General features: G+C 47.6%; 1 protein-coding gene across 1 annotated transcript in view; it reads left to right on the top strand.

The window, feature by feature from the left end:
• The first annotated feature begins 20,845 nt into the window (after nucleotides 1-20,845).
• The window catches only part of LOC138262403 (UPF0134 protein MPN_524-like), a 31,569-nt gene continuing 27,996 nt past the window's right edge, over nucleotides 20,846-24,418 (top strand). Inside the window, exon 1 of the mRNA XM_069212305.1 lies at nucleotides 20,846-21,043. Within this exon, the coding sequence (XP_069068406.1) occupies nucleotides 20,846-21,043 (198 nt within the window). The remainder of the gene's footprint in view (nucleotides 21,044-24,418) is intronic.

Genomic DNA, 24,418 nt, shown 5'->3' with positions numbered 1-24,418 from the left:
GTCTGGGATAGGCAGAGGTACAGGGGATTGGGTCTGGGTGGAGGAAGTTGGAGGGGGGAGGCTAGAGACAGGGACAATTGCTGCCGTCAGTGCTGAGGCCAGAGCGTTGAACGATCGCTGATGGGCAGCCTGACCCGAATGAATGCCCTCCAGGTATGCATTACTCTGGTGCACCTCTCTTTGTACACCCTGGATGGCATTCAAAAGGGTAGACTGCCCAACAATGATGGTCCTTAGGATGTCAATGACCTCCTCACTGAGGGCAGCAGGGGTGACAGGGGCCTGGCCTGAGGTGCCTGGGGCGAAGGAGATGCCCACATTCCTGGGGGAGCGGGCACGGGGCAAACGCTGAGGGGCTGCTGGGAGGGCAGTGCTGGTGCGCTGGGGAGCTCCCTTCAGAGGACGAGTCACTGTCACTGACATCAACACGAGTCCCCGCTGTGGAGCTCCCCTCGCCCTCTGTCTCACTGGTGAAATCCGAGTCAGTTGCATGGCCCGCCATGGCCATGTGAGATGCAGCTCCCTCGTGCTCCGATGCCACTTCTCCTCCGCCTGATGATGCTAATACACACATGAACAGAAAGACCACAAAAAAGGGGGGGAGGAGAAATAAAGACATGTTGAGTGCATGGATTACCGCTACCGTTGGCGGACAAGACAGACACAAAAGCCCCCTGCACTACGCCGCGCACTTGGGGTCCACTACGCAATCCGTGGGACATGGCCTACAAGCCTATGGATGACAACTGCACACATAGATGACACAGGGCCATGGATACCTGTACTTGGCACCCTACAAAGGTGGGGGGCGGGGGCACAGGGCCATGCCTTACGGAGGGGCCTAGCCTACAGAAATCGCCCTGGCCTAGGGATACCCACAGCCCTCCTCCCCCACCCAGACACCTCCACTGCGCGCAAAGTCAGCAGAATGTATTTGTATTCACCCCCTTGTGTCTGCTGTGATGTCCTCACGCGCCCATCCAAATCGGGGTAGGCCACCGCCAGGATCCGGGACATCAGGGGGGTCAATTGACGACTGGCACCCCTCCTACGTTGGGAGGCCATCCCCAGCAGAGCCTCCGCCGTCTTCCTGCTCCCGCGTCGGATGTCCTCCCACCTCTTCCGGCAGTGGGTGCCCCGTCTGTTGTGGACCCCCAGGGTCCGGACGTCCTTGGCGATGGCACACCAAATCGCGACTTTCTGGTGGGCGCTGACCTATGTGACATGTACAGGGAGAGAAAAATTGTCATCACCTTCTGCATGCTCGATGTGAGTGGCCCCCCCATCCCCACCCTTGCCATGTGGCACATGCTCTCATCTGTCGTTTGATGCATGCCTCAATCGCTCCCCTCCCCACCATCTTTCATCCACCCGACTCAACCCAGGCATTGCCCACTAAGCATGGTCCCAGTGTACTTACCTGTTGGTCTGGAGGACCGTAGAGTAGCGCATACTGGGGGAGGACCCCATCCACAAGTTTCTCCAACTCCTCCGCAGTGAAGGCAGGGGCCCTTTCCCCAGTCGCATGAGGCATTGTCTCTTCCAGACCGAGGTCACAGCAGCACTTACAGTGTAGGTCCTCTCCTGTCGAAGATCAGGTATCGAGTGATTAAGCAGATAGAAAATGGCAGTCACGCCCACGGCGGTGTGTACCGCGACCGCCGGCGCACATCGTCATTGGCTCCTGAAACCCATAGGGTTCTATGTTAACCAATGCGGCTTAGCGCCGCGGTCTTTGACCGCCTACCGCCGCGGTGTGCCACGCCAGCGCATTGACCTCACATCCCACTGTCGCACTTCACAGGTCAGGCAGCCGCCATTTCAAGGGCCCACATGGCCTAATTACCAACTGCGTCACACATACCTAGGCCATGCACCAACACTCATACAAGCCATTCAATGCATTGGGAATCGTGCTATGTGCAAGCTGTGGTTACGTGCCTGTGGGTTGCTTGACTCTGTGCTCGCTGTTGTCCTTCATAGGCACCGTCCGCTGGGACATGCGAGGAGATGGAGGAATCTTCCCGTGTACAGACCGCTGGTGGACCTGTCGACAATGGAGGAACGACATGTCATACTGACATACAGGCTTGACCGAGCCACTATACAGGAACTGTGTGCCCAGCTGGAGCCAGACCTGATGTCACCCATCCGCCAACCCACAGGGATCCCCCCTCTAGTGCAGGTGCTGTCAGTACTCCATTTCTTAGCAAGTGGGTCATTTCAAACAACAGTGGCCATATCATCAGGGATGTCCCAGCCTATGTTTTCCAAGGTGTTGTCCAGAGTGTTGTCTGCCCTGCTGAAACACATGCGGAGCTACATCGTTTTCCCTGAGGTGGGGGATTTGCCTACAGTGAAGGGTGATTTCTAGGCCCTGGGACATATCCCCAACATCATAGGTGCCATTGATGGGACACATATTGCTTTGGTCCCCCCCAGCAGGAGTGAACAGGTGTACAGGAACCGGAAGAGTTATCATTCGATGAATGTACAGATGGTGTGTTTGGCTGACCAGTACATCTCCCATGTTAATGCCAAGTTCCCTGGGTCAGTGCATGACGCCTACATCCTGCGGAATAGCAGCATCCCGTATGTGATGGGTCAACTCCAGAGGCACCGGGTGTGGCTATTAGGGGACTCTGGTTACCCCAACCTGTCCTGGCTACTGACCCCAGTGAGGAATCCCAGGACAAGGGCAGAGGAACGGTACAATGAGGCCCATGGGCGGACTAGGAGGGTGATCGAGCGAACCTTTGGCCTCCTGAAGGCCAGGTTTAGGTGCCTCCATATGACAGGTGGATCCCTAATGTACTCACCAAAGAAGGTGTGCCATATCTTCGTGGCCTGCTGTATGCTTCACAACCTGGCTTTGTGCCGCCAGGTGCCTTTTCTGCAGGAGGATGGTCCATATGGTGGTGTTGTAGCAGCTGTGGAGCCTGTGGAGAGTGAAGAGGAGGAAGCCGAAGAGGACGACATAGAGAACAGGAACACAGTAATACAGCAGTATTTTCAGTGACACACAGGTAAGAGTAGACACCGGCATATTACTTTTACTTAAAGACTCCTACCACTCTACTGTCTGACTTTTTCCCCCAGTGTATGCTAACTGTGTTGTGACTTTCCCTTCCGTTTTCAGAGCTGTGGGCCCCACTGCGTGACATCTGCTTTGTTTCCCCATGGACTACAGCTGTGTGACAGCGGTTTGTTACCATCACAATGTGAATGAACATTTTGGCACGGTCATGTCTAATACATTTGTTCTAAATCACAGCCAGACTCCAGATTGTTTTGTGCAATAAGTGTTTTTATTCAAGTGCTCTAAATTGGATGGGTGGTTGCAAATCGGTGAGGGGTGATGGTGGAGGATTGTCCATGGCAGAGTCCAGACTATCAGTTTCACAGGTGCATTGTCCAAATGCCTGTGGGAAGTGGAGCAGGGGCAGTTTAAGGTTGGACAGGGTGACAATGTGGGACAGTGGGTTGACAATCAGGGCGGTATCCTTTGCTGGCGGGGGTCTTGACATCTTACTCTGTCTTCTTCCTGAATCTCAGGGCCCGCTTGCGGGGTGGTTCTCCTTCTGCAGGGGGTGGGGTTCTGGTGGCCTGTTGGTCTTGTGTCGGGGCCTCCTGTCCACTAGCGCCAGCGGAGGTGGTAGGCAGTTCTTGGTGCATGCTAGTGTCAGGGGCCCTTTGAGGTGCCACAGTGTCCCGCAATGTGGTGACTACCTCATTCAGGGCCACTACGATGGTACCCATGGCGGAACTGATGTTTCTTAGTTCCTCCCTGGACCCCATATACTGTTCCTCCTGCAGAAGCTGGATCTCCTGAAACCTGGCCAGGACCGTCGGCATCGTCTCCTGGGAGCGGTGGTATGCTCCCATGATGGAGGAGAGGGCCTCGTGGAGAGTGGGTTCCCTGGGCCTGTCCCCCCACCTGTCGCACAGCAGCCCTCCCAGTTCCCCTGTTTCCCTGGGCCTCTGTCCCCTGGACCGTGTGACCACTACCACTTCCCCCAGGTCCCTGTTGTTGTTGGGGTGGTGGGTTAGCCTGGGTTCCCTGTAGTGGTGGACACACCGCTGATTGACGTGTCCTGGGGACAGAGGTATGGGCTCGCTGGGTGGGTGCTGTGCTGGTGTTCCTAGAGGGGGGAAGGTCTACTGTGGCCTGTGGCTGTGTCAGGGGAACCGACTGTCCCGAGGTCCCCGATGGACCGGGCTGGTCATCTAGATCCAGGGAGACAGAGCTGCTGTCCTCACTGTGGGCCTCTTCTGGGGGTGGAGGGGACATTTGTGGACCCTCCTGCGCGGTGACGTGGCGTTCGGGTCCTGCAGGGGTATAAAAGCATGGTTATTGCTTCTGTGTGTGTCATAGCGTGCAATGGGTGGGTGCCCATGTACCCCAGTGCTGGAATTCCTTTGTGGAGGCTGTTGTGATGGTGGTTGGGGGGGGGGTTTGTATGTGTATGTGCAGTGGGCATGCTTAGGTGATGGGTGTCCATGCTTTGTGGACGCATGCAGGGCTAGGTGTTGGGATGGGTGGGTTGTGATGGTGACACAGTTGCAAGGAGTAGGATGTGATGGGGGTGAGGGTGAGGGTGAGGGTGGGGGTATGAGTTGGCATGCAGGTGGGGTGGGGGGGAGAAGTAGTTAAGATTTGCCTTATCAGAGTCCATTCCTCCGCCTACTCCTGCGAGGCCCTCAGTATGCAGGATGTTCAAGACTTGCTCCTCCCATGTTGTAAATTCTGGGGGAGGAGGTCGGGGTCCACCGCCAGTCTTCTGCACCGCGATGTTGTGCCTGGATACCATGGAACGCACCTTCCCCCGTAGGTCGTTCCACCTCTTCCTGATGTCGTCCCGATTGCTTGGGTGCTGTCCCACAGCGTTGACCCTGTCGACTATTCTGCTCCATAGCTCCATCTTCCTGGCAATGGTGGTGTGCTGCACCTGTGCCCCGAACACCTGTGGCTCTACTCGTACAATTTCCTCCACCATGACCCTGAGTTCATCATCAGAGAACCTGGGGTGTCTTTGCAGTGCCATGGGGTGGTGTGGGTGATGTGTAGGGTGGATTGTGTGGTGCTAAGTGTGGTGATGTGTATTGTTGTGTTGTGTGAAGTGCGTGCAAATATTGCTGGGTGACAGTGAATTGGGCGTCTGGGTGCTCGGATGTCTTTTCTCGGTGCGTGTTCACGAATCTCTAGGAGTGGAGGTTTGTGGGTGATGTGGGTGTGCGTTTTATATCGTAATGGGTGTGTGGGAGTGGTGTGTGTATGTGTCTCAGGTGTGTGTATTTTTAATTGTCCAATGTGGTTGTATTTTGTAAGTGTGTGTGTATTTTGAGCGCGGCGGTGTGTACCGCCAATGGAATACCGCGGTTGAAAGACCGCCACGTGGATTTGTGTGTCGTGATAGTGTGGGCGTATTTCTGTTGGCGTGACGGTGGAGGTTTGGTCATCGCCAGTTTCTCGCTGCCCTTTGGTGTGGCGGACTTTTGTGGATGTCTGTATTTTGGCGGTTTGCCTGTTGTGGGTCAGAATGACCGTGGCGGTTTACCGCGCCCGCGGCGGTGTTATGGCGGTCTTCTGAACGGCGGTAAGCGCCTTTTACCGCCGAGGTTGGAATGACCCCCTCAGTCTTCATGAAATTTTGAGTCTCCATGTCAAGAGACTTATGAATCCAAAATGTAATGAAGGAGGTCACGTGGTCCATAGGTCACAAATCTGGTTCTCTTGGATGAGTGATGAGCGTAGGATTAAACCCAATGGGTCTTTGATAGCCTTTTATGTTGAAGGCTGTTCCAAATCCTCAAGTAGGAAATCAGTTTACAAAATCTCTTGTGGATCACATATAAATTCTTCCACCTGATCTAAATGGCTGTCATACATTAAATCATCAGTATCTGTGCTGTGGGAGTATTTAACATCTTTTGTGCCATGAAGGCCACTCATTCTACCTGTGCCGCGAGGGACACCTAACTCCATTGCACCAACATGGTCGCTCCTATTATTTGGGCAGCACTGGACACCATGGTCTGTTGTAGTGTTTAGGCCACCTTATCTCAGGTCTTTATCGAATCTAGGTACCTTCCTTGTTAAATGTTTAGATTTTTTAGAGACCTTACCTCCTTTCCTAATGATAATAGGAGACTCCTCTTCAGAAAAAGAGAAAAAAATCCTTCTCAGAAGGAGATTCTCCCTTATCAATCAGCTGTTTGTTCCTGGTGCTTCATTTTGAAAAACAACAACAGTTTAAAAACTTGCATTGCTATGGCAATGCCCATGACATGCCAAACGTATTATATAAAAGGCTTAAAGGCATAAACAAAAATGGCCACTGAAATGTGTAGTCTCAAAACACAAGTCCTCTTTCTGTTTCTACTGAGGACTCGACCGTGGAGGGTGTAAGCATATTGACGCGCTCTTTAACCCCTTCGCTGCCAAGCCTTTTCCCCCTCCTGTGCAGAGCCTTTTTTTGGCTGTTTGGGGCAGTTCGCGCTTAGGCCCTCATAACTTTTTGTTCACATAAGCTTCCCACGCCACATTTACATCCTTTTTTTCCAACATCCTAGGGTTTCTAGAGGTACCCAGACTTTGTGGGTTCCCCAGAAGGAGGCCAAGAAATTAGCCAAAATACAGTGAAAATTTTGTTTTTTTCCAAAAAATGCGAAAAAGGGGCTGCAGAAGAAGGCTTGTGGTTTTTTCCCTGAAAATTACATCAACAAAGGGTTTGTGGTGCTAAAATCACCAGCTTCCCAGCTTTCAGGAACAGGCAGACTTTAATCAGAAAACCCAATTTTTCAACACAATTTTGGCATTTTACTGGGACATACCCCATTTTTATGATTTTGTGTGCTTTCAGCCTCCTTCCAGTCAGTGACAGAAATGGGCATGAAACCAATGCTGGATCCTAGAAACTTAAACATTTCTGAAAAGTAGACCAAATTCTGAATTCAGCAAGGGGTAATTTGTGTAGATCCTACAAGGGTTTCCTACAGAACATAACAACTGAACAAATAAATATTGAAATTGAGGTGAAAAAAACAGCAATTTTTCTCTACGTTTTACTCTGTAACTTTTTCCTGGAATGTCAGATCTTTGAAAGCAATATACTGTTACGTCTGCTGGACTCCTCTGGTTGCGGGGATATATAGGGCTTGTAGGTTCATCAAGAACCCTAGGTACCCAGAGCCAATAAATGAGCTGCACCCTGCAGTGGGTTTTAATTCTACACTGGGTATACAGCAATAAAAAAAATTCTAGCATTCGCGTTAAGAATTTTTCAATTCTATTAAGGACACGGAGGCGAGGATTATGCTTCTCTTTCAATGCTTTATTTTTAACAACAGCCAATGAAAACCATAGAAAACAAAAAACTACATATCCCAATATATGATATGTCACGTGTTAACCATAGATAAGGTAGCCTATAAAGTGTTGCATCACACCCAGCCACTCCTCTTTCTTTGTCCAATATTCGCAACAGAAAAAGTCAAAGTCTTAACATGAAACTTGTAAACGCAATCCTGAAAAAAGGAAGATCTGGAATCCACCTTGACTGGACACTTGAACGGTGCCAGAACGGACCGAAATTACTTCTCATCATTCCCTAGGAAAAAGGAAAAATTCAGGCCATAATAGCTGAACATCATAAAATGATACTTATATCTAATACCAAATAGGGTGGGTTAGCACTGAAAAACAGTAAACTTGAACATGAACTTCATAGTAATAATATGTACCACAAGATAACATAAACAACAGTGCGGTGGGATAATCCTCGCCTCTGTGTCCTTAATAGAATTGAAAAATTCTTAACGCGAATGCTAGAATTTTTTTTATTCTATGTCAGGACCGGAGGCTCAGATTATGCTTGTTCAAAGCTGATTCACACCCACTGATGCAATAGCTACAATAGGTTTACAATAGAAAGTTTTAAAAGTCGAAGGAGAAGACCAGTCCGCTGCCCTTAGAATGGCCTCTAAACGAGAACCCAAAGCAAAAGACTTTGAAGCCATAGCACCTCTGGAAGAATGAGCACCAAATCTAGAAACATCAATTCCTGCTTCATTCAGTAACCATCTTATCCATCTAGCAAGGGTGGCTGAAGAAACAGGATGATAAGGCTTAACTAATGAAATGAGCAATTGACCCCCCATATCAGAACAAAACTCTTCTGTTCTCACCTCGTAAGCTCTAAGGCACTGCACAACACATAGTTTGGGGTTGTCCACAAAACAGGGATAAGAAACGGACTTCAGATTGCATTTAGTTCTACGCGAAATAGAAAAAGTAACCCCCTCAGAGGAAAAAACTCTCCAAGCCAAATCCAGAGCAGTAACATCTGAAATTCTCTTACATGAAATTAAACATAACAACATCGTGAGTTTAGCTGAAAGTTGTTTCCTAGACAAAAATCTATTGGAAGGCCATGATTCTAAAAAACGAAGAACAATGTTCACATCCCAAAGGGAAGAATAGCGGGGCGAGGAGGATTAGCCAATCTGATACCCCTCATTAATTTACAAACAACGGGAGACTCCCCAATGGGTTTACCCTCCACTGGTAAATGCCCTGCTGAAATAGCAGACCGATAATTATTAATAGAGCGATAAGCTAGACCTGATGCCGCTAAAGAAGATAGAAAATTTAGGACCAGACAGCAATCTGCTGAAGAAGGATCCACACCCCTAGAACTACACCAAGAACTCCATCGCTTCCAAGCCGAAGCATATCTCTTGTGAGTACTGGAGGACCAGGAACTTGCAATGAACTCGGAAGACTCTTGCGAAAGTCCTGGGATGCTCCATCTTTCCCTGAAAGATGCCAAGCCACCAGGGATAGCTGACCCGACAGGATCAATGGATGCAAAAGACCAAGAGGGTCCTGGAGAAGATTCTCCTGGAAGGGAAGTAGGATTGGATGATCACAACTCAACTCCATTGCCAACGGGAACCATGCCTGAGATCTCCAAAGAGGTGTCACCAGAACCAACTCCGCTTGCAGACGTCTGATCTGAGCCAATACCCTGGGTATCATTAAGAAGGGAGGAAAGGCGTAACTCCGTTCTTGAGACCAGTCCTGAAGAAAGGCACCCGTCTTCGATGCTTCTGGATCTGGTCTCCAACTGAAAAAACGTTTGATCTGCCGGTTGAGGCGAGACGCAAACAGGTCTATCGAAAAGGGACCCCACCGAGCAGAAAGTGCCCGGAAAACTCTGGGGTGTAACCTCCAATCGCTGAAGTCTCTCAGGTGACGCGAATTCCAGTCTGCCACCATGTTGCTGGCCCCTGGAAGGTACTCCGCGATGACTGAAATCTTGTGCTGAAGACAAAAATGCCAAAACTCTTTGGCTATCTCCGCTAAAATGCGGGAACGAGTTCCCCCCAACCTGTTGGCATATCTCACCGCCGAGATATTGTCCATGCGAAGGAGAACACAACAGTTAGCCCTGATGGGAGAGAGACTCTTGATTGCAAATGAGCCTGCTAGGAGTTCCAAACAATTGATGTGGAGGTTCAGCTCCATGTTGGACCATCTGCCTCCTGTGGACACTGATCCGCAACGGGTTCCCCAGCCCCAATGACTGGCATCAGACTCTATCACTACGTCCGGGTAAGAACTGAAAATAGCTCTGCCGTTCCAGGCTTCCACATGTTCCAACCACCAATTCATCTCTGCACGAGATTCCTCTGAGAGGAGAACCTGATCCGCATAACTGAGACCTCTCTGAAGATGGGATATCTTTAAACGTTGAAGGGCTCGGTAATGTAAGGGGCCTGGAAAAATTGCTTGAATTTATGAAGAAAGCAGGCCCACCATGCGGGCAATTGCCCTCAATGATACAGTCTGTTTGGATAATAGAGACCTCAACTCTCTCTTGATCGAATGAATCTTCCCGGAGGGAAGAACCAATTGAGATTGTATCGAGTCTATCTGGAAACCCAGAAAATCTATCCGTTGAGAGGGAATCAGAATGGACTTCTGGGCATTGAATATAAAACCCAGACTCTGAAGCAGAGACACTGTGCATTCCAGATGAGAAAGCAGCAGGTCTCGATTCTGGGCCATGATCAGAATGTCGTCTAGATAAATTATTACCCAGACCCCTTGGGAACGAAGGAATTCCACGACTGGATGCATTACCTTCGTGAAACACCGGGGGCAGAAGACAGACCAAAGGGGAGAACTTTGTACTCGTAATAGTCTGTCTCCCATTGGAACTGGAGAAATCTCCGATGAGGAGGAAAAATAGGAGTGGTCAGATAAGCGTCCTTTTGATCTAAACGGACCATCCAGTCTCCCTCTTGGAGAACGTCTCTCAACAAATGGATGCCCTCCATCTTGAAATGACGATATAGTAAAAAAAGTTGAAGTCTTTTAAGTTTAGAACCAGGCGAGCCTCGCCCGCTTTCTTGTCCACTAGAAACACTGGACTGACAAAACCAGAAGGGTGAAGAGGTACCTTGACGACGGCACCCTTCTTTACTACAACCGAAATTTCTGCGGAAATGAGACTGTGCTCTTGATGGGAAAAATATGCTGGCCTGGGAAGGCACTGCTGAAACGGGGACTCGTAAAATTCTAGTTTGAACCCCTGCACGGTCTCTAAGACCCAAGCATCCGAAGAAATCAGACGCCAAGATCCCAGAAATCTCTGAGTTCTGCCCCCCAACATTACATCTGAACTTACAACCAAGCTCACCTGTGCCTCCCGACTCCTGGGAGGAAGATTGATGGCCTTTGGAACTCCCCCTGCGGAATCTGCCCCGACCAGATCTTGGTCTCGATGGGTAGAAGGTAGAAGAGGAGGGGTCATACTCCTGAAAGCCTCCTCTTCCTTGCTGGTAGAAACCACGTTGAGGGCCTTGTTGGTTGAAGCGGCCGAAGGCACGCCCTCTGTAGCGTCCGGCCCCTCTAAAAAGTGGACGCAGCACTCTTCTGATGGAACTTTGTGCCTAGTCCAAACTGGCGTAAGTAGAAACAAATTTAGAAAGTTCTTTCATAAAGGGGGACCCAAACAGCAAACCCTGGGCCACAGGGCCTGATTCAGAGGTAGCGAGGTCTGCCAATTTGGGGTCTAGCTTCATCAACACTGATCTGCGACGTTCAGAAGATATGGCGCAATTGCCATTGCCCAGAAAGCAAAGTGCTCTCTGAGCCCAACCCACTAGAATGTCCGGGTTGATAGGCTCACCTGAATTATTGGCCTGAAAAGCCAACTCCAAAATCTTAGTTAATGGACCGGAGATGTCCAACAGCTTATCCTGGCATCCGCGCCAGGCACGATCTATACCCTTCTTTGGGTCTTTTGTAGATTTCTTGAGAAAAGTGACAAGAGTCGGGTCTAATTTGGGAGTCTCAGTAACCTTGGAGGGGAAATCTGGTCTGGGACATTCAGACCTCAGCCTAGAGCGGACCTCCTTATCCAAACTGTCTCTAATGTGGGATTCCACATAATCCACCATGGGGTGGTAACCAAAGCGAAGACCTGGGGTGCACGATGTCTTCAAGCTCGAATGTCAGAACCTTAGCGGGTAGGCACTTCCTGATGATGAACCTTCTTCTTGCGCTTGCGAGGGGAATCATCTCCCTGCTCGGAGGACTGCTCAGAAAAAGAAGAAACTGGGTCACTTACAGCTTTCTTTTGTGATCCCGAATTATAATCATGCTCCTTTGCCATATTTCTGATAAGGGATTCAATGTCCGCAGCATGCGGGTTAGTACTCTGCTTAGAAGCCTGGGTGTTCGCCGGAAGGGGAGATTCCCCAATGGGTTGGGTGTCCAACGGGGCTACCCAGCCCTGTTGTTCCATAAAACCCAAGAGATGGTGTTTAATGGGCTGAATGGCTTGAGCTAAAGCTTTATTAACAGTATGACGCACTCCTGCGTCAAGAGCATATACCAGATCTTGATCAAAGGAACCCGCCGGTTCATCCAGATAATACAAAGCTTCGGCTTGGTCTTCATAGCCAGCCATACTGTAAAACAGCAGATGGGCTTCAAAGGAGCAGTACCAACAGTTGAAAAAACAGGGTAGAAAAAGACAATTTTGCTGTTTAGGACGTGGAGGGAGTGCCCTGTGCTGAGACAAAACACACCCTTAGAGCAGGCCCAGCCTGAATAATAATTTATTGCAACCCCAGTGTACAGGCACTGGAGTGTAGATGGGGACCTGAGCCGGTGAAGTCTCTTTATTTAAAGCAACAACGCTCTAGCCATGAGCGTGTAATCCAGGAAAAAACCTTAAAAGCCCAAGAGAAACGCTCTACACAAACGAGCATGCAATTCTGTGATTATGCCTGAAATTTGGAAATGTTCCAAAATGCTCCGACACCTGCGCTAGTTAATTGGGCCCCGGGGCAAAGAAAACACCAAACTAGGCCCGGCACCAGAATGCTCGGGACACAAGCATGAAGAAAGCCGGCCCCCTGGGGCAGAGTAAACGCTTCTGCGGCTCTGCTGGAAAACTATACCCTCGGGAAAAAACAATCCTTGTTCCCAGCAATAACACAAGATAGGGTGTTGAGGAGCAGTGGGTATTTGCACATCTCTGAATTCCGGTGGTGCCCATACTAGCATGGGAATTACAGGGCATTTCTCAAATAGACGTCTTTTTTACACACTCTCTTATATTTGGAAGGAAAAAATGTAGAGAAAGACAAGGGGCAATAACACTTGTTTTGCTGTTCTATGTTTCCCCAAGTCTCCCGATAAAAATGATACCTCACTTGTGTGGGTAGGCCTAGCGCCCGCGACAGGAAATGCCCCAAAACACAACGTGGACACATCCCATTTTTTGACAGAAAACAGAGGTGTTTTTTGCAAAGTGCCTACCTGTAGATTTTAGCCTCTAGCTCAGCCGGCACCTAGGGAAACCTACCAAACCTGTGCATTTTTGAAAACTAGAGACCTAGGGGATTTCAAGATGGGGTGACTTGTGGGGCTCTGACCAGGTTCTGTTACCCAGAATCCTTTGCAAACCTCAAAATTTGGCTAAAAAAACAAATTTTCCTCACATTTCGGTGACAGAAAGTTCTGGAATCTGAGAGGAGCCACAAATTTCCTTCCACCCAGCGTTCCCCCAAGTCTCCCGATAAAAATGATACCTCACTTGTGTGGGTAGGCCTAGCGCCCCTGACAGGAAATGCCCCAAAACACAACATGGACACATCCCATTTTTTGACAGAAAACAGAGGTGTGTTTTGCATAGTGCTTACCTGTAGATTTTGGCCTCTAGCTCATCCGGCACCTAGGGAAACCTACCAAACATGTACATTTTTGAAAACTAGAGACCTAGGGGAATCCAAGATGGGGTGACTTTTTGGGCTCTGACCAGGTTCTGTTACCCAGAATCCTTTGCAAACCTCACAATTTGGCTAAAAAAACACATTTTCCTCACATTTCGGTGACAGAAAGTTCTGGAATCTGAGAAGAGCCACAAATTTCCTTCCACCCTGTGTTCCCCAAGTCTCCCGGTAAAAATGAAACCTCACTTGTGTGGGTAGGCCTAGCGCCCGCAACAGGTAATGCGCAAAAACACAACGTGGACACATCCCAATTTTTTGACAGAAAACAGAGGTGTTTTTTGCAAAGTGCCTACCTGTAGATTTTGGCCTCTAGCTCAGGGAAACCTAGGGAAACCTACCAAACCTGTGCATTTTTTTAAAACTAGAGACATAGGGGAATCCAAGATGGGGTGACTTGTGGGGCTCTGACCAGGTTCTGTTACCCAGAATCCTTTGCAAACCTCAAAACTTGGCTAAAAAAACACATTTTCCTCACATTTCGGTGACAGAAAGTTCTGGAATCTGAGAGGAGCCACAAATTTCCTTCCACCCAGCGTTCCCCCAAGTCTCCCGCTAAAAATGATACCTCAGTTGTGTGGGTAGGCCTAGCTCCTGCGACAGGAAATGCCCCAAAACACAACGTGGAAACATCCCATTTTTTGACAGAAAACAGAGGTGTTTTTTGCAAAGTGCCTACCTGTAGATTTTGGCCTCTAGCTCAGCCAGCACCTAGGGAAACCTACCAAACCTGTGCATTTGTGAAAACTAGAGACCTAGGGGAATCCAAGATGGGGTGACTAGTGGGGCTCTGACCAGGTTCTGTTACCCAGAATCCTTTGCAAACCTCAAAATTTGGCTAAAAAAACAAATTTTCCTCACATTTCGGTGACAGAAAGTTTTGGAATCTGAGAGGAGCCACAAATTTCCTTCCACCCAGCGTTCTCCCAAGTCCCCTGATAAAAATGATACCTCACTTTTGTGTGTAGGCCTAGCACCCGCAAGAGGAAATGCCCCAAAACACAACGTGGACACATCCCATTTTTGGACAGAAAACAGAGGTGTTTTTTGCAAAGTGCCTACCTGTAGATTTTGGCCTCTAGCTCAGCCGGCACCTAGGGAAACCTACCGGACCTGTGCATTTTTTTAAACTAGAGACCTAGGGGAATCCAAGATGGGGTGACTTGTGGGGCTCTGACCAGGTTCTGTTACCCAGAATCCTTTGCAAACCTCAAAATGTGGCTAAAAAAAACATTTTCCTCACATTTCAGAAACAGAAAGTTCTGGAATCTGAGAGGAGCCACAAATTCCCTTCCACCCAGTGTTCTCCCAAGTCTCCTGATAAAAATGATACCTCACTTGTGTGGGTAGGCCTAGCACCCACAACAGGAAGTGCCCAAAAACACAATGTGGACACATCACATTTTTGGACAGAAAACAGAGGTGTTTTTTGCAAAGTGCCTACCTGTAGATTTTGGCGTCTAGCTCAGCCGGCACCTAGGGAAACCTACCAAACCTGTGCATTTTTTAAAACTAGAGACCTAGGGGAATCCAAGATGGGGTGACTTGCGGGGCTCTGACCAGGTTCTGTTACCCAGAATCCTTTGCAAACCTCAAAATTTGGCTAAAAAAACATTTTCCTCACATTTCAGTGACAGAAAGTTGTGGAATCTGAGAGGAGCCACAAATTTCCTTCCACCCAGTGTTCTCCCAAGTCCCCTGATAAAAATGATACCTCACTTTTGTGTGTAGGCCTAGCACCCGCAACAGGAAATGCCCCAAAACACAACGTGGACACATCCTATTTTTGGACAGAAAACAGAGGTGTTTTTTGCAAAGTGCCTACCTGTAGATTTTGGCCTCTAGCTCAGCCGGCACCTAGGGAAACCTACCGAACCTGTGCTTTTTTTAAAACTAGAGACCTAGGGGAATCCAAGATGGGGTGACTTGTGGGGCTCTGACCAGGTTCTGTTACCCAGAATCCTTTGCAAACCTCACAATTTGGCTAAACAAACAAATTTTCCTCACATTTCGGTGACAGAAAGTTTTGGAATCTGAGAGGAGCCACAAATTTCCTTCCACCCAGCGTTCCCCCAAGTCTCCCGATAAAAATGATACCTCACTTGTGTGGGTAGGCCTAGCGCCCGTGACAGGAAATGCCCCAAAACATAATGTGGACACATCCCATTTCTGGACAGAAAACAGAGGTGTTTTTGCAAAGTGCCTACCTGTAGATTTTGGCCTCTAGCTCAGCCGGCACCTAGGGAAACCTACCAAACCTGTGTATTTTTTAAAACTAGAGACCTAGGGGAATGCAAGATGGGGTGACTTGTGGGGCTCTGACCAGGTTCTGTTACCCAGAATCCTTTGCAAACCTCAAAATGTGGCTAAAAAAAACATTTTCCTCACATTTCAGTGACAGAAAGTTCTGGAATCTGAGAGGAGCCACAAATTTCCTTCCACCCAGTGTTCTCCCAAGTCTCCTGATAAAAATGATACCTCACTTGTGTGTGTAGGCCTAGCACCGACAACAGGAAGTGCCCCAAAACACAATGTGGACACATCACATTTTTTGACAGAAAACAGAGGTGTTTTTTGCAAAGTGCCTACCTGTAGATTTTGGCCTCTAGCTCAGCCGGCACCTAGGGGAACTTACCAAACCTGTGCATTTTTTAAAACTAGAGACCTAGGGGAATCCAAGATGGGGTGACTTGTGGGGCTCTGACCAGGTTCTGTTACACAAATCCTTTACAAACCTCAAAATGTGGATAAAAAAACTAATTTTCCTCACATTTCGGTGACAGAAAGTTCTGGAATCTGAGAGGAGCCACATATTTCCTTCCACCCAGTGTTCCCCCAAGTCTCCTGATAAAAATGATACCTCACTTGTATGGGTAGGCCTAGCGCCCGCGACAGGAAATGCCCCAAAACACAACGTGGACACATCCCATTTTTTGACAGAAAACAGAGGTGTTTTTTGCAAAGTGCCTACCTGTAGATTTTGGCCTCTAGCTCAGCCGGCACCTAGGGAAACCTACCAAACCTGTACATTTCTTAAAACTACAGACCTAGGGGAATCCAAGATGGGGTGACTTGTGGGGCTCTGACCAGGTTCTGTTACACAGAATCCTTTGCAAACCTCAAAATTTGGCTAAAAAAAACACATTTTCCTCACATTTCGGTGACAGAAAGTTCTGGAATCTGAGAGGAGCCGCAAATTTCCTTCCTCCCAGCGTTCCCCCAAGTCTCCTGATAAAAATGATACCTCACTTGTGTGGTTGTGCCAGGTGCCTGCAACAGAATCAGGCCAAAAACTGGTAGAGATAGAGGGGATAGCACAGCGAGTTGATAAGGACATATTCTTCTTTTATACATCTTTAGGCTGACTCTGCTTTGGGGACCCACACAAGTGAGGTGTCATTTTACTTGGGAGACTGAGGGGAATGCTGGGAGTAGGAATTTTGTGCTGGAGCGGTGATCGTACAAACGAAAGTCAGGAAAATATGCTTTTTTAAGCAAATTCTGAGGTTTGCAGAGGAGTCTGAGTAAGAAAATGTTGGGGGATCCACGCAAGCCACACCTCCCTGGACTCCTGGGGGGTCTAGTTTTAAAAAATGTCTGGGTTTGGTAGGTTTCCCTAGATGAAGGCCGCACCCTGGACCAAAAACATAGGTGCCCCCTCCCCCCAAACACATATAGTTTTGTAATATATCATTTTGATGTGTCCACATACGTCTGTGATGTGCCAAACACTAAAATTGTGAAAAGAAAGGCACTTAGGTTATGTGAAAAAGACCCCTTACCCACCAACCAAGTTGATGGCATGCTTCATCATCGGGGTCCCACCTGAGGCACCTAGCATGTCACAGGTGTGCTGCGACGCCGGATCACAGCGGAGCAGGTTTTGGTATTTTTACCACACATACTGGTTGGATTCGGCACGAGGGTGAGTGATGGTTCAGTGGATCCAATTTTATTAACAAGAGATTTCACAAAAATGAAATGCACTGTTAATAACTGAAAGGCCAAAAAACTGAACCAATGACTCACAGCTCGTGAGCTGTAAAGCCACGGCAAGGCACCAACCGCTTTACAGTCCATTCACACACCTTTCATACATGACATGCATAAGACCATTCACGCCGCCAGCCACGGGCCCAGCACATTACAACACTCGCATTGACAGACAGCGCCACTCAAGGGCCCATCACTTACATACGCCCACATGCCTGATACAGCAATCACACCAGCTGATGGGAGTGTGTGGACTGATGTTTGGCTGGCAGTGTGTTGCATTAGCCAACAGCAAGTCAATATGTACACTATGTACACCCTCAGCCAAGCCCCACTCCACACACAATGCCATCACTTTTTTTTAAACAAAGAAACCCCTAACTACTTAAAAATAATTACAAAACTACAAACACAAAAGCTCTAACTAAGTACATGACAGAAATGCTAACCATGAAACTTAACACATGAAAATACAAAACAGACATGAGTTTACACTCATGGTTGTTCCCAGTAATTCTTCAGGGTGTGTTAATTCTTAAAACAACCACCCACACACAGCCCAGGCTTTGAAGGACAATCTGGGCAGTACATTTGAGTCTCCCTCCGGATACCTCTTCGAAAACACACTCTACATTTCTTAGCTGGAAAGTCTTTTTTGGGTGTGGGAGGAATGTGCTCAGCAAAGTGCCGATCTTTCGATCTAGCCACATCCTCCACCACTGCTTCTCTAGGAACTCTGGCCTGTTCCACCACAATAAGGCTCTCTATCACTGACTCCTGAAATTTCACAAATGTCATCTTTGACTCTGGAGACCTATCCTTAAGCACAATAAAAGCATTAAAAGTTGCTAAGTGGAAGAGGTGAATTGCTAACTTCTTATACCAAACGTAAGACTTACGAATAGCAGTATAAGGTTCTAACCTTTGATCAACTCTATCTACACCTCCCATGTGCTTATTATAATCTAAAATGCACACAGGTTTGCACACTTCAGCAACCTGGCCCCAAACAGTCACGGGGAAGTACTCTCATCATGGATGGTACTTAGCGTGTAGACATCCCTCCTGTCTGAAAACCTCAAAGCTAGCAGCTCATCATTCCGCAAGGCACTGCACTGTCCCCTCTGAAGTTTTTTACAGACAAGCTCCCTTGGATAGCCTTTCCGGTTACAACGAATTGTGCCACAAGCAACAGTGCCCACTCTAAACAATTCCTTGAACAACTGCACTCCAGTGTAAAAGTTATCTACATACAAATGGTGACCTTTGTTGAACAGTCGTCTACCAAGTTCCCACACTATTTTCTCAGTAACTCCAAAAGTGGGAGGACAACCAGGGGGGTCAATACTGGAATCCCTACCAGTGTAGACACGGACATTATACACATATCCTGTACTACTTTCAGACAGCATATACAATTTAATTCCATATCGTGCCCTCTTGCTAGGAATGTACTGCCTAAAAACCAAACGACCCTTGAAGAGGACCAAATACTCGTCCACAGCTATTTCTTTGCCTGGAACATAGACCTCTGAAAACCGATCTACAAAATGATCAAGGATAGGCTTAATCTTAAAAAGACAGTCAGAATCAAGGTGATCTTGTGGCAAGGCTAATGCATTGTCAATAAAATGCAGCATCCTAAGAAGAAGCAAATACCGATTACGACTCATTGTTGCAGGAAATATAGCTGTTGCCATCAAGAGACTAGTAGACCAATAAGAAGCCAGTGAATTCTTCCTCATCATCCCCTTCAAAAGAGTCAAACCTAAAAACCTTTTGATCTCCTCCAAATTTGTGGGAATCCACTGGGCAGCTCTAGTGCGTCTAGTACGGCCTAAGTCTAGCAGCGTTGTCCCTCAAATACTGCTCCGCATACAAATTAGTCTGCTCAACAATCTCTTCCAAAAACACATCATCCACAAATAACTCAAAGAAATTGACAGGCACAAAGTTCTCAGTATTGACTGTACACCCCGGGAGACCAGTAAAGGCAGGCAACTCTGGCTGCTCCATGTCTGGGGTAACCCAGAGTTCAGGTCTTCTAACGGGAAACCTTTCAGCCCCAGGTTGCTGCACTAATGGCACATCAGTGTCCTCCTCTGAAACAGGCCCTTCATCTGCACTGAGTGTGGCTTCCTCATCAGAAGATTCCTCTCCGACAGAAACTTCACTGCCAGAATCTCTCACTTCCTCCTCTGCCTCAGATTCAGAGTCCGTCTCATAATCATGAAAAGACAGTGACTCAAAAAGCATACCAACCACCTGCTGAGCGGTCATCCCGCGGCTAGCCATGATCTTTCCTACGAAAATTAACTGGACAAATGCACCACCAACAACCAGCACTGTGTAAGATAAGTGATAAAGTGTAGCTTTATTAGTAAGAGTTATAAACTCAAAAACTATACCGCTCACTTGCCTGAAAAAGCTTGAATCACCAGCAACTACTCTGCACAGACACAGCAATCACCAATGATATACCACTAAAAAGAAAGAAAGAAAAGCAAATTAGAAATAAGACAACACAAATATCATTGTGCACAAATCTAAGGACAATTTCACACAAACCTGCATTTAGTACACCACCTACAAACATGTCATTCATGCATGGCAACAATACTCCTTTGGAGTAAATTGTTTTTACTTACCTAAAACATGCAACTATGCAAACCGCAGGTCAACCACCACCAAAACCGCAAGGAGCCACAGAAAAGAAAGCAAAAGCTTTGAACTAGAACAAAAAGGAGGACAAAAATTATCACAAATGCAAATACTTCATCAGTTGACAAACATCCCACCATCAAGCATTTAGAAATTGGTGCCGAAGTGGATTCTGCCATAGGGACAGATAGGCCTACTAAAAAATAGGCCTATCTGCCTCAAGGAGGGCAGAAAATACCTTTAGTAGTGTGTCCCCAGGGGGAGCGACCCTTGCCCAAGGGCCCACCCTCAAACAAAAAACAAACCACACACACACACTATCCCTGGTGCCTACGTGGCTTCTGCCCCCTTAGGGGGCAGATGGGCCTAAAAAAATAGGCCCATCTGCCCCCAAGGGGGGCAGAAATGGCCAACAGTTCAATGCCCCCCTTCAGGAGGGTGCCCCTTGCCCAAGGGGACGCCCCCCCACATAAATAAACATATAAAAAAAATCCCTGGCGTTCCAGTGATTTCTGCCCACCTTGGGGTCAGATGAGCCTAAAAATAATAGGCCGATCTGTCCCCAATGCGATTGGGCAGCAGGAATGCTCAAAGAGACACCGGGGGAAAGCAAAAAGCCTTTCCTTTCCCCCGGTGCCTCTTTGTCCCAAACCCCCCACCCGCCGGAGGAGAAACTCACCTGTTCTCCTGTGATCACACTGGAAGCAAATGGCTTCCAGTGCGACCGGCGGTGTGTAATGATGTCAGCGCGCGATCGCACGCTGATGTCATTACGGGGGTGGAAGGGGAAGGTCTTCCCCTTCCATCCCCGCCATGGGGGAGTGGGGGGGAACCCCACGGAGGGAGCGCTAGCGCTCCCTCCGGGCTCCGGGCTGAGGACGTAATGGTTACGTCCTTGGCACAGGAGCACTGTGCCGCGCGACGTAACCACTACGTCCTTGGCACAGAAGGGATTAAGTGCAGATCCATGCCCCCAAAGCCCGTGCTTGAAATGGGCCACCGCCGCAGGCAGACACGCTCTGCTGAAGAATGGAAGAGCACGTCTTTCAAACCCTACGAGGCTGGTGTCTCTCCTCAGACAGTGCGTCTTTCAAAAGACACTGCGGTCCCCAGACGGATATTCGCAGTGTGCGAGACGCTTACCATGACTTGGAGTAGGACAGTATATAAAAGGCCAAATTCCCTTACCTCAGAATCTTCAGCAAAAATACATCACTCAGAGAAACAGATTACAAATAAAAATACAAGTAATGGAAATTCTGGCCATAAATTGGAGGGGTGAGAACATCTACTTACCTGTAAACGTAAGCAGTGGCAGCAAGTACTTAAAGTTAACATATCAACATAAAGCAAAATATTAAAGGCAAAAGAAGTCGTATCTTGTTAAAGAGCAGCCAATAAAAGAGAAAGGTGCTTTTGTGATATGGACTTATATTGTTTTGAAAATTCCATTCTGGAATGTTTGTTTATGATGTATTTAATGTTCTTTAGAGGGATGCATTTTGGGGCAGCAATAAAAGATGTATGCACAATGGTAGCCTTCTGTCTTGTATTGAAATCATTCAGATCACATACTCGCTTTATAAAACACCATTGGTAGTTAATCCTATAGAAATGTGTATTACAGTTCAGGTTATTGCATATATCTATCTCAAAGACTTCATTCATATATCACAGTCTTTTTCAACAAGTAGCTTGAAAGCTACTGGTATCTCTCCAGCTAGCTGTAACTAGCTCATCTGTGTGCAGCCTAAGTTACTAAACTAGAAGCTTTTACTTGTTTGAATTAATATATCTATCTCAACATTGAACAGAGTGTATTCAAGGTTCAATTGTGCTCATTTTCAGAACTCATAAGCTAATGTTCCTGAGAAATATTTGAAATATTTAGACGCTGATATTTGACTGATAGATCATGCAGCATTTGGAAAACTTATTGCTGATGTTATTACCTTGGTGCTATAGGTATTTCAGCTATAGCTCTTCTGTAATAAACATAAAGACATGATCCACATTGATAAAACCTTTTTTACATTACTGCTGGCAACTATGCCTGTTGCACTGAGGTAAACATTACTTGTAATCTTGCTTATGATGACACTAATTTAATTTTAACAGATGTGGTCAATATTACAATGCTGGTAATAATAGTAGTGCGTGATCATTTTAATCGAACATAAATTGGTTAGACATAGATTATCACATGGTATATTGTGTCTTAAAAGGAGCAGTGAATTGGAATGCCATTGATGAAGTACTAAAATACTTATTTCTTCTTGTGGATATGCAGGTTGAGTCCAGCTATAAGAACTAGCAGAATGAACACATTCAGTTTCTCTTTTTCACTCCCTATTGTCTCATCCCTCTTTTCTCCAGGTGTACTGCTGTTTAGCATAAGTATCATTTGCATAGTTGTCAGTGGGTTCTGGAAAGTGTGGACATTAACCTAGCTCCTTTGGAATCCAGATTACTAGGTTAGTACGACCCAGACAGTTCTGAACCACTCAGACCTTACCTAGTCAGACCTTACCTAGTCAATGTTGCATTGCCTGTTTGAGCAGTACCAGTCTTCAAAGACTAGGGGGGTCATTGTGAGTGTTAATGTGGCGGTACATACTGCCACATTATGCGAATGGCGGGTTGGCTGCAGCCAACCCGCCACTTCTCCACTCATATCACCATGGCAGTATCAGCCGCCAGTCTGGAGATGTCAATCTCCAGCCTGACGGCCGGCACAGTACTGCCAGCGGCATCATGAGCCTGCCTACCACCATGGTTTTTGTGGCATTAGCAACGCCATGAAAACCATGGTGCTAGGCCCCACCAGTGACAGGGAATTCCTTCCCTGTCACCAGTAGGCGGCTTCCCCCCAACACACACCAGATGCACCCCACCCCTCCTCCATCTAAAGACTCCCATACACACACTAAACCCCATCCCCCCACATTCAAATACACCCCACCCCGATCCAAACACCCCCCCACCCACTACGATCCTCTCACTCACCCCCCACCCACTCTGATCCTCTGACTTACCCCCTCATCCCCCATACACGGACACCCCCGCAGACACGCACCCTGCAGACACCCAATCACTCACACTGGCATACACGCAATCTTCCAGACATGCTCGCACACATTCATACACACAATCACACTGACATGTACTCACTTCACCATCCTTACACGCATTCACTCACACGCATACAACCACGCAAACAACACAACACACACAGACCCATCCACACACTCACTCACACATTCATGCACACACTCAGACACACAACACCCCCCACCCTCCCACCCCCCTCCCCTGTTGGAAGCCCGACTTACCTTGCACAGGGAGGTCTTCCGACAGGGACCGGGAAGGGGCACTGCTACCGCCAGCAGCGCCCCACCAGCAGAACACCCTCAGGCTGTATTACTTGTTATAAGATGGCTGGCGGCATTCTACTGGCGTGGCAGTGCTGGTGGGAGCAGCGCCTCCTTACCACCGTCCGCCACCATGAACACTGCCTGATTTCCGCCCTTCTTGTGGTGGAAGTCTGGCAGTGCTTATAATATGGCAGACAGATGGTAGCCACGGTGGCGTATTTTGGCGGCCGTCACCGGGGTGGTAGGCAGTTTTTACCGCCAAAGACAAAATGACCACCTATGTGCCTCAAAGGAAAGGTGAGAGGACTGTCAAAGCCATGCTGTTCAATGTGGAGGGATGGGGGCTAAAAGAGGACCTTATCAAGATGCTTAGCTCCTTTGATGTTTACATACAGGAGATCAACAGGGAAGTTTATACTCTGAGTCTAGCCATGTTGTTGTAGCTGTTGAAGAATGCGTTGTTTAAGTTAGAACAAAAACTTAACCTCAATAATGTCTAAGCTGCTGGGTTGGTAAATGGCTGACCAATTTGTCCCAAGGCAAATAGGCTGAAAAACAGACAAAGAGATAATGTCCATTGATAAGTACAAATTTGCCACTATACTGATACCATTGTCAAACATGGACTTTCTACTTTTAGTCCCTATTCAGCACTGGGTGTCTTTATTTATGCGTTGAATTGTCCAGAGTGCATCAGAACTTAAAGGTAAAAGACTGCAGCTTTTATAGATAACAAGAGCTCAATTGAGGAGAGGTCAACTGCCAGTTGTAATAAAATCACGATTCTAAGTTGTACACTCAAGTAAAAAGTCAACAGCACCAGCATAACCACAAATGTACTCTCCACTCTGTCAGTTGTTAAGAGCCTCAGGCCTTATGTGATGTGCAAAGAGGCAGGAATGTCATGAGGAGCAATTGTCAACTATGACAATGGAGAATATACTATGTCAGTGCTTGGTTGTCCAAACATGATTCCCTATAGGTACTGAGCCACTGATGCACTGGCATTGATAAATAGGCCAGTGGTTGGCTGGAAATAAAATATATTTTATATTCTGCAGCGCAGTACATGCATAACCTGT

This window comes from Pleurodeles waltl, chromosome 10, assembly GCF_031143425.1.
Source record: "Pleurodeles waltl isolate 20211129_DDA chromosome 10, aPleWal1.hap1.20221129, whole genome shotgun sequence".
Classification (NCBI taxonomy): Eukaryota; Metazoa; Chordata; class Amphibia; order Caudata; family Salamandridae; genus Pleurodeles; species Pleurodeles waltl.
The sequence above is the reverse complement of the archived record's forward strand: the minus strand, read 5'-3'. Positions and strand labels throughout refer to the sequence as shown.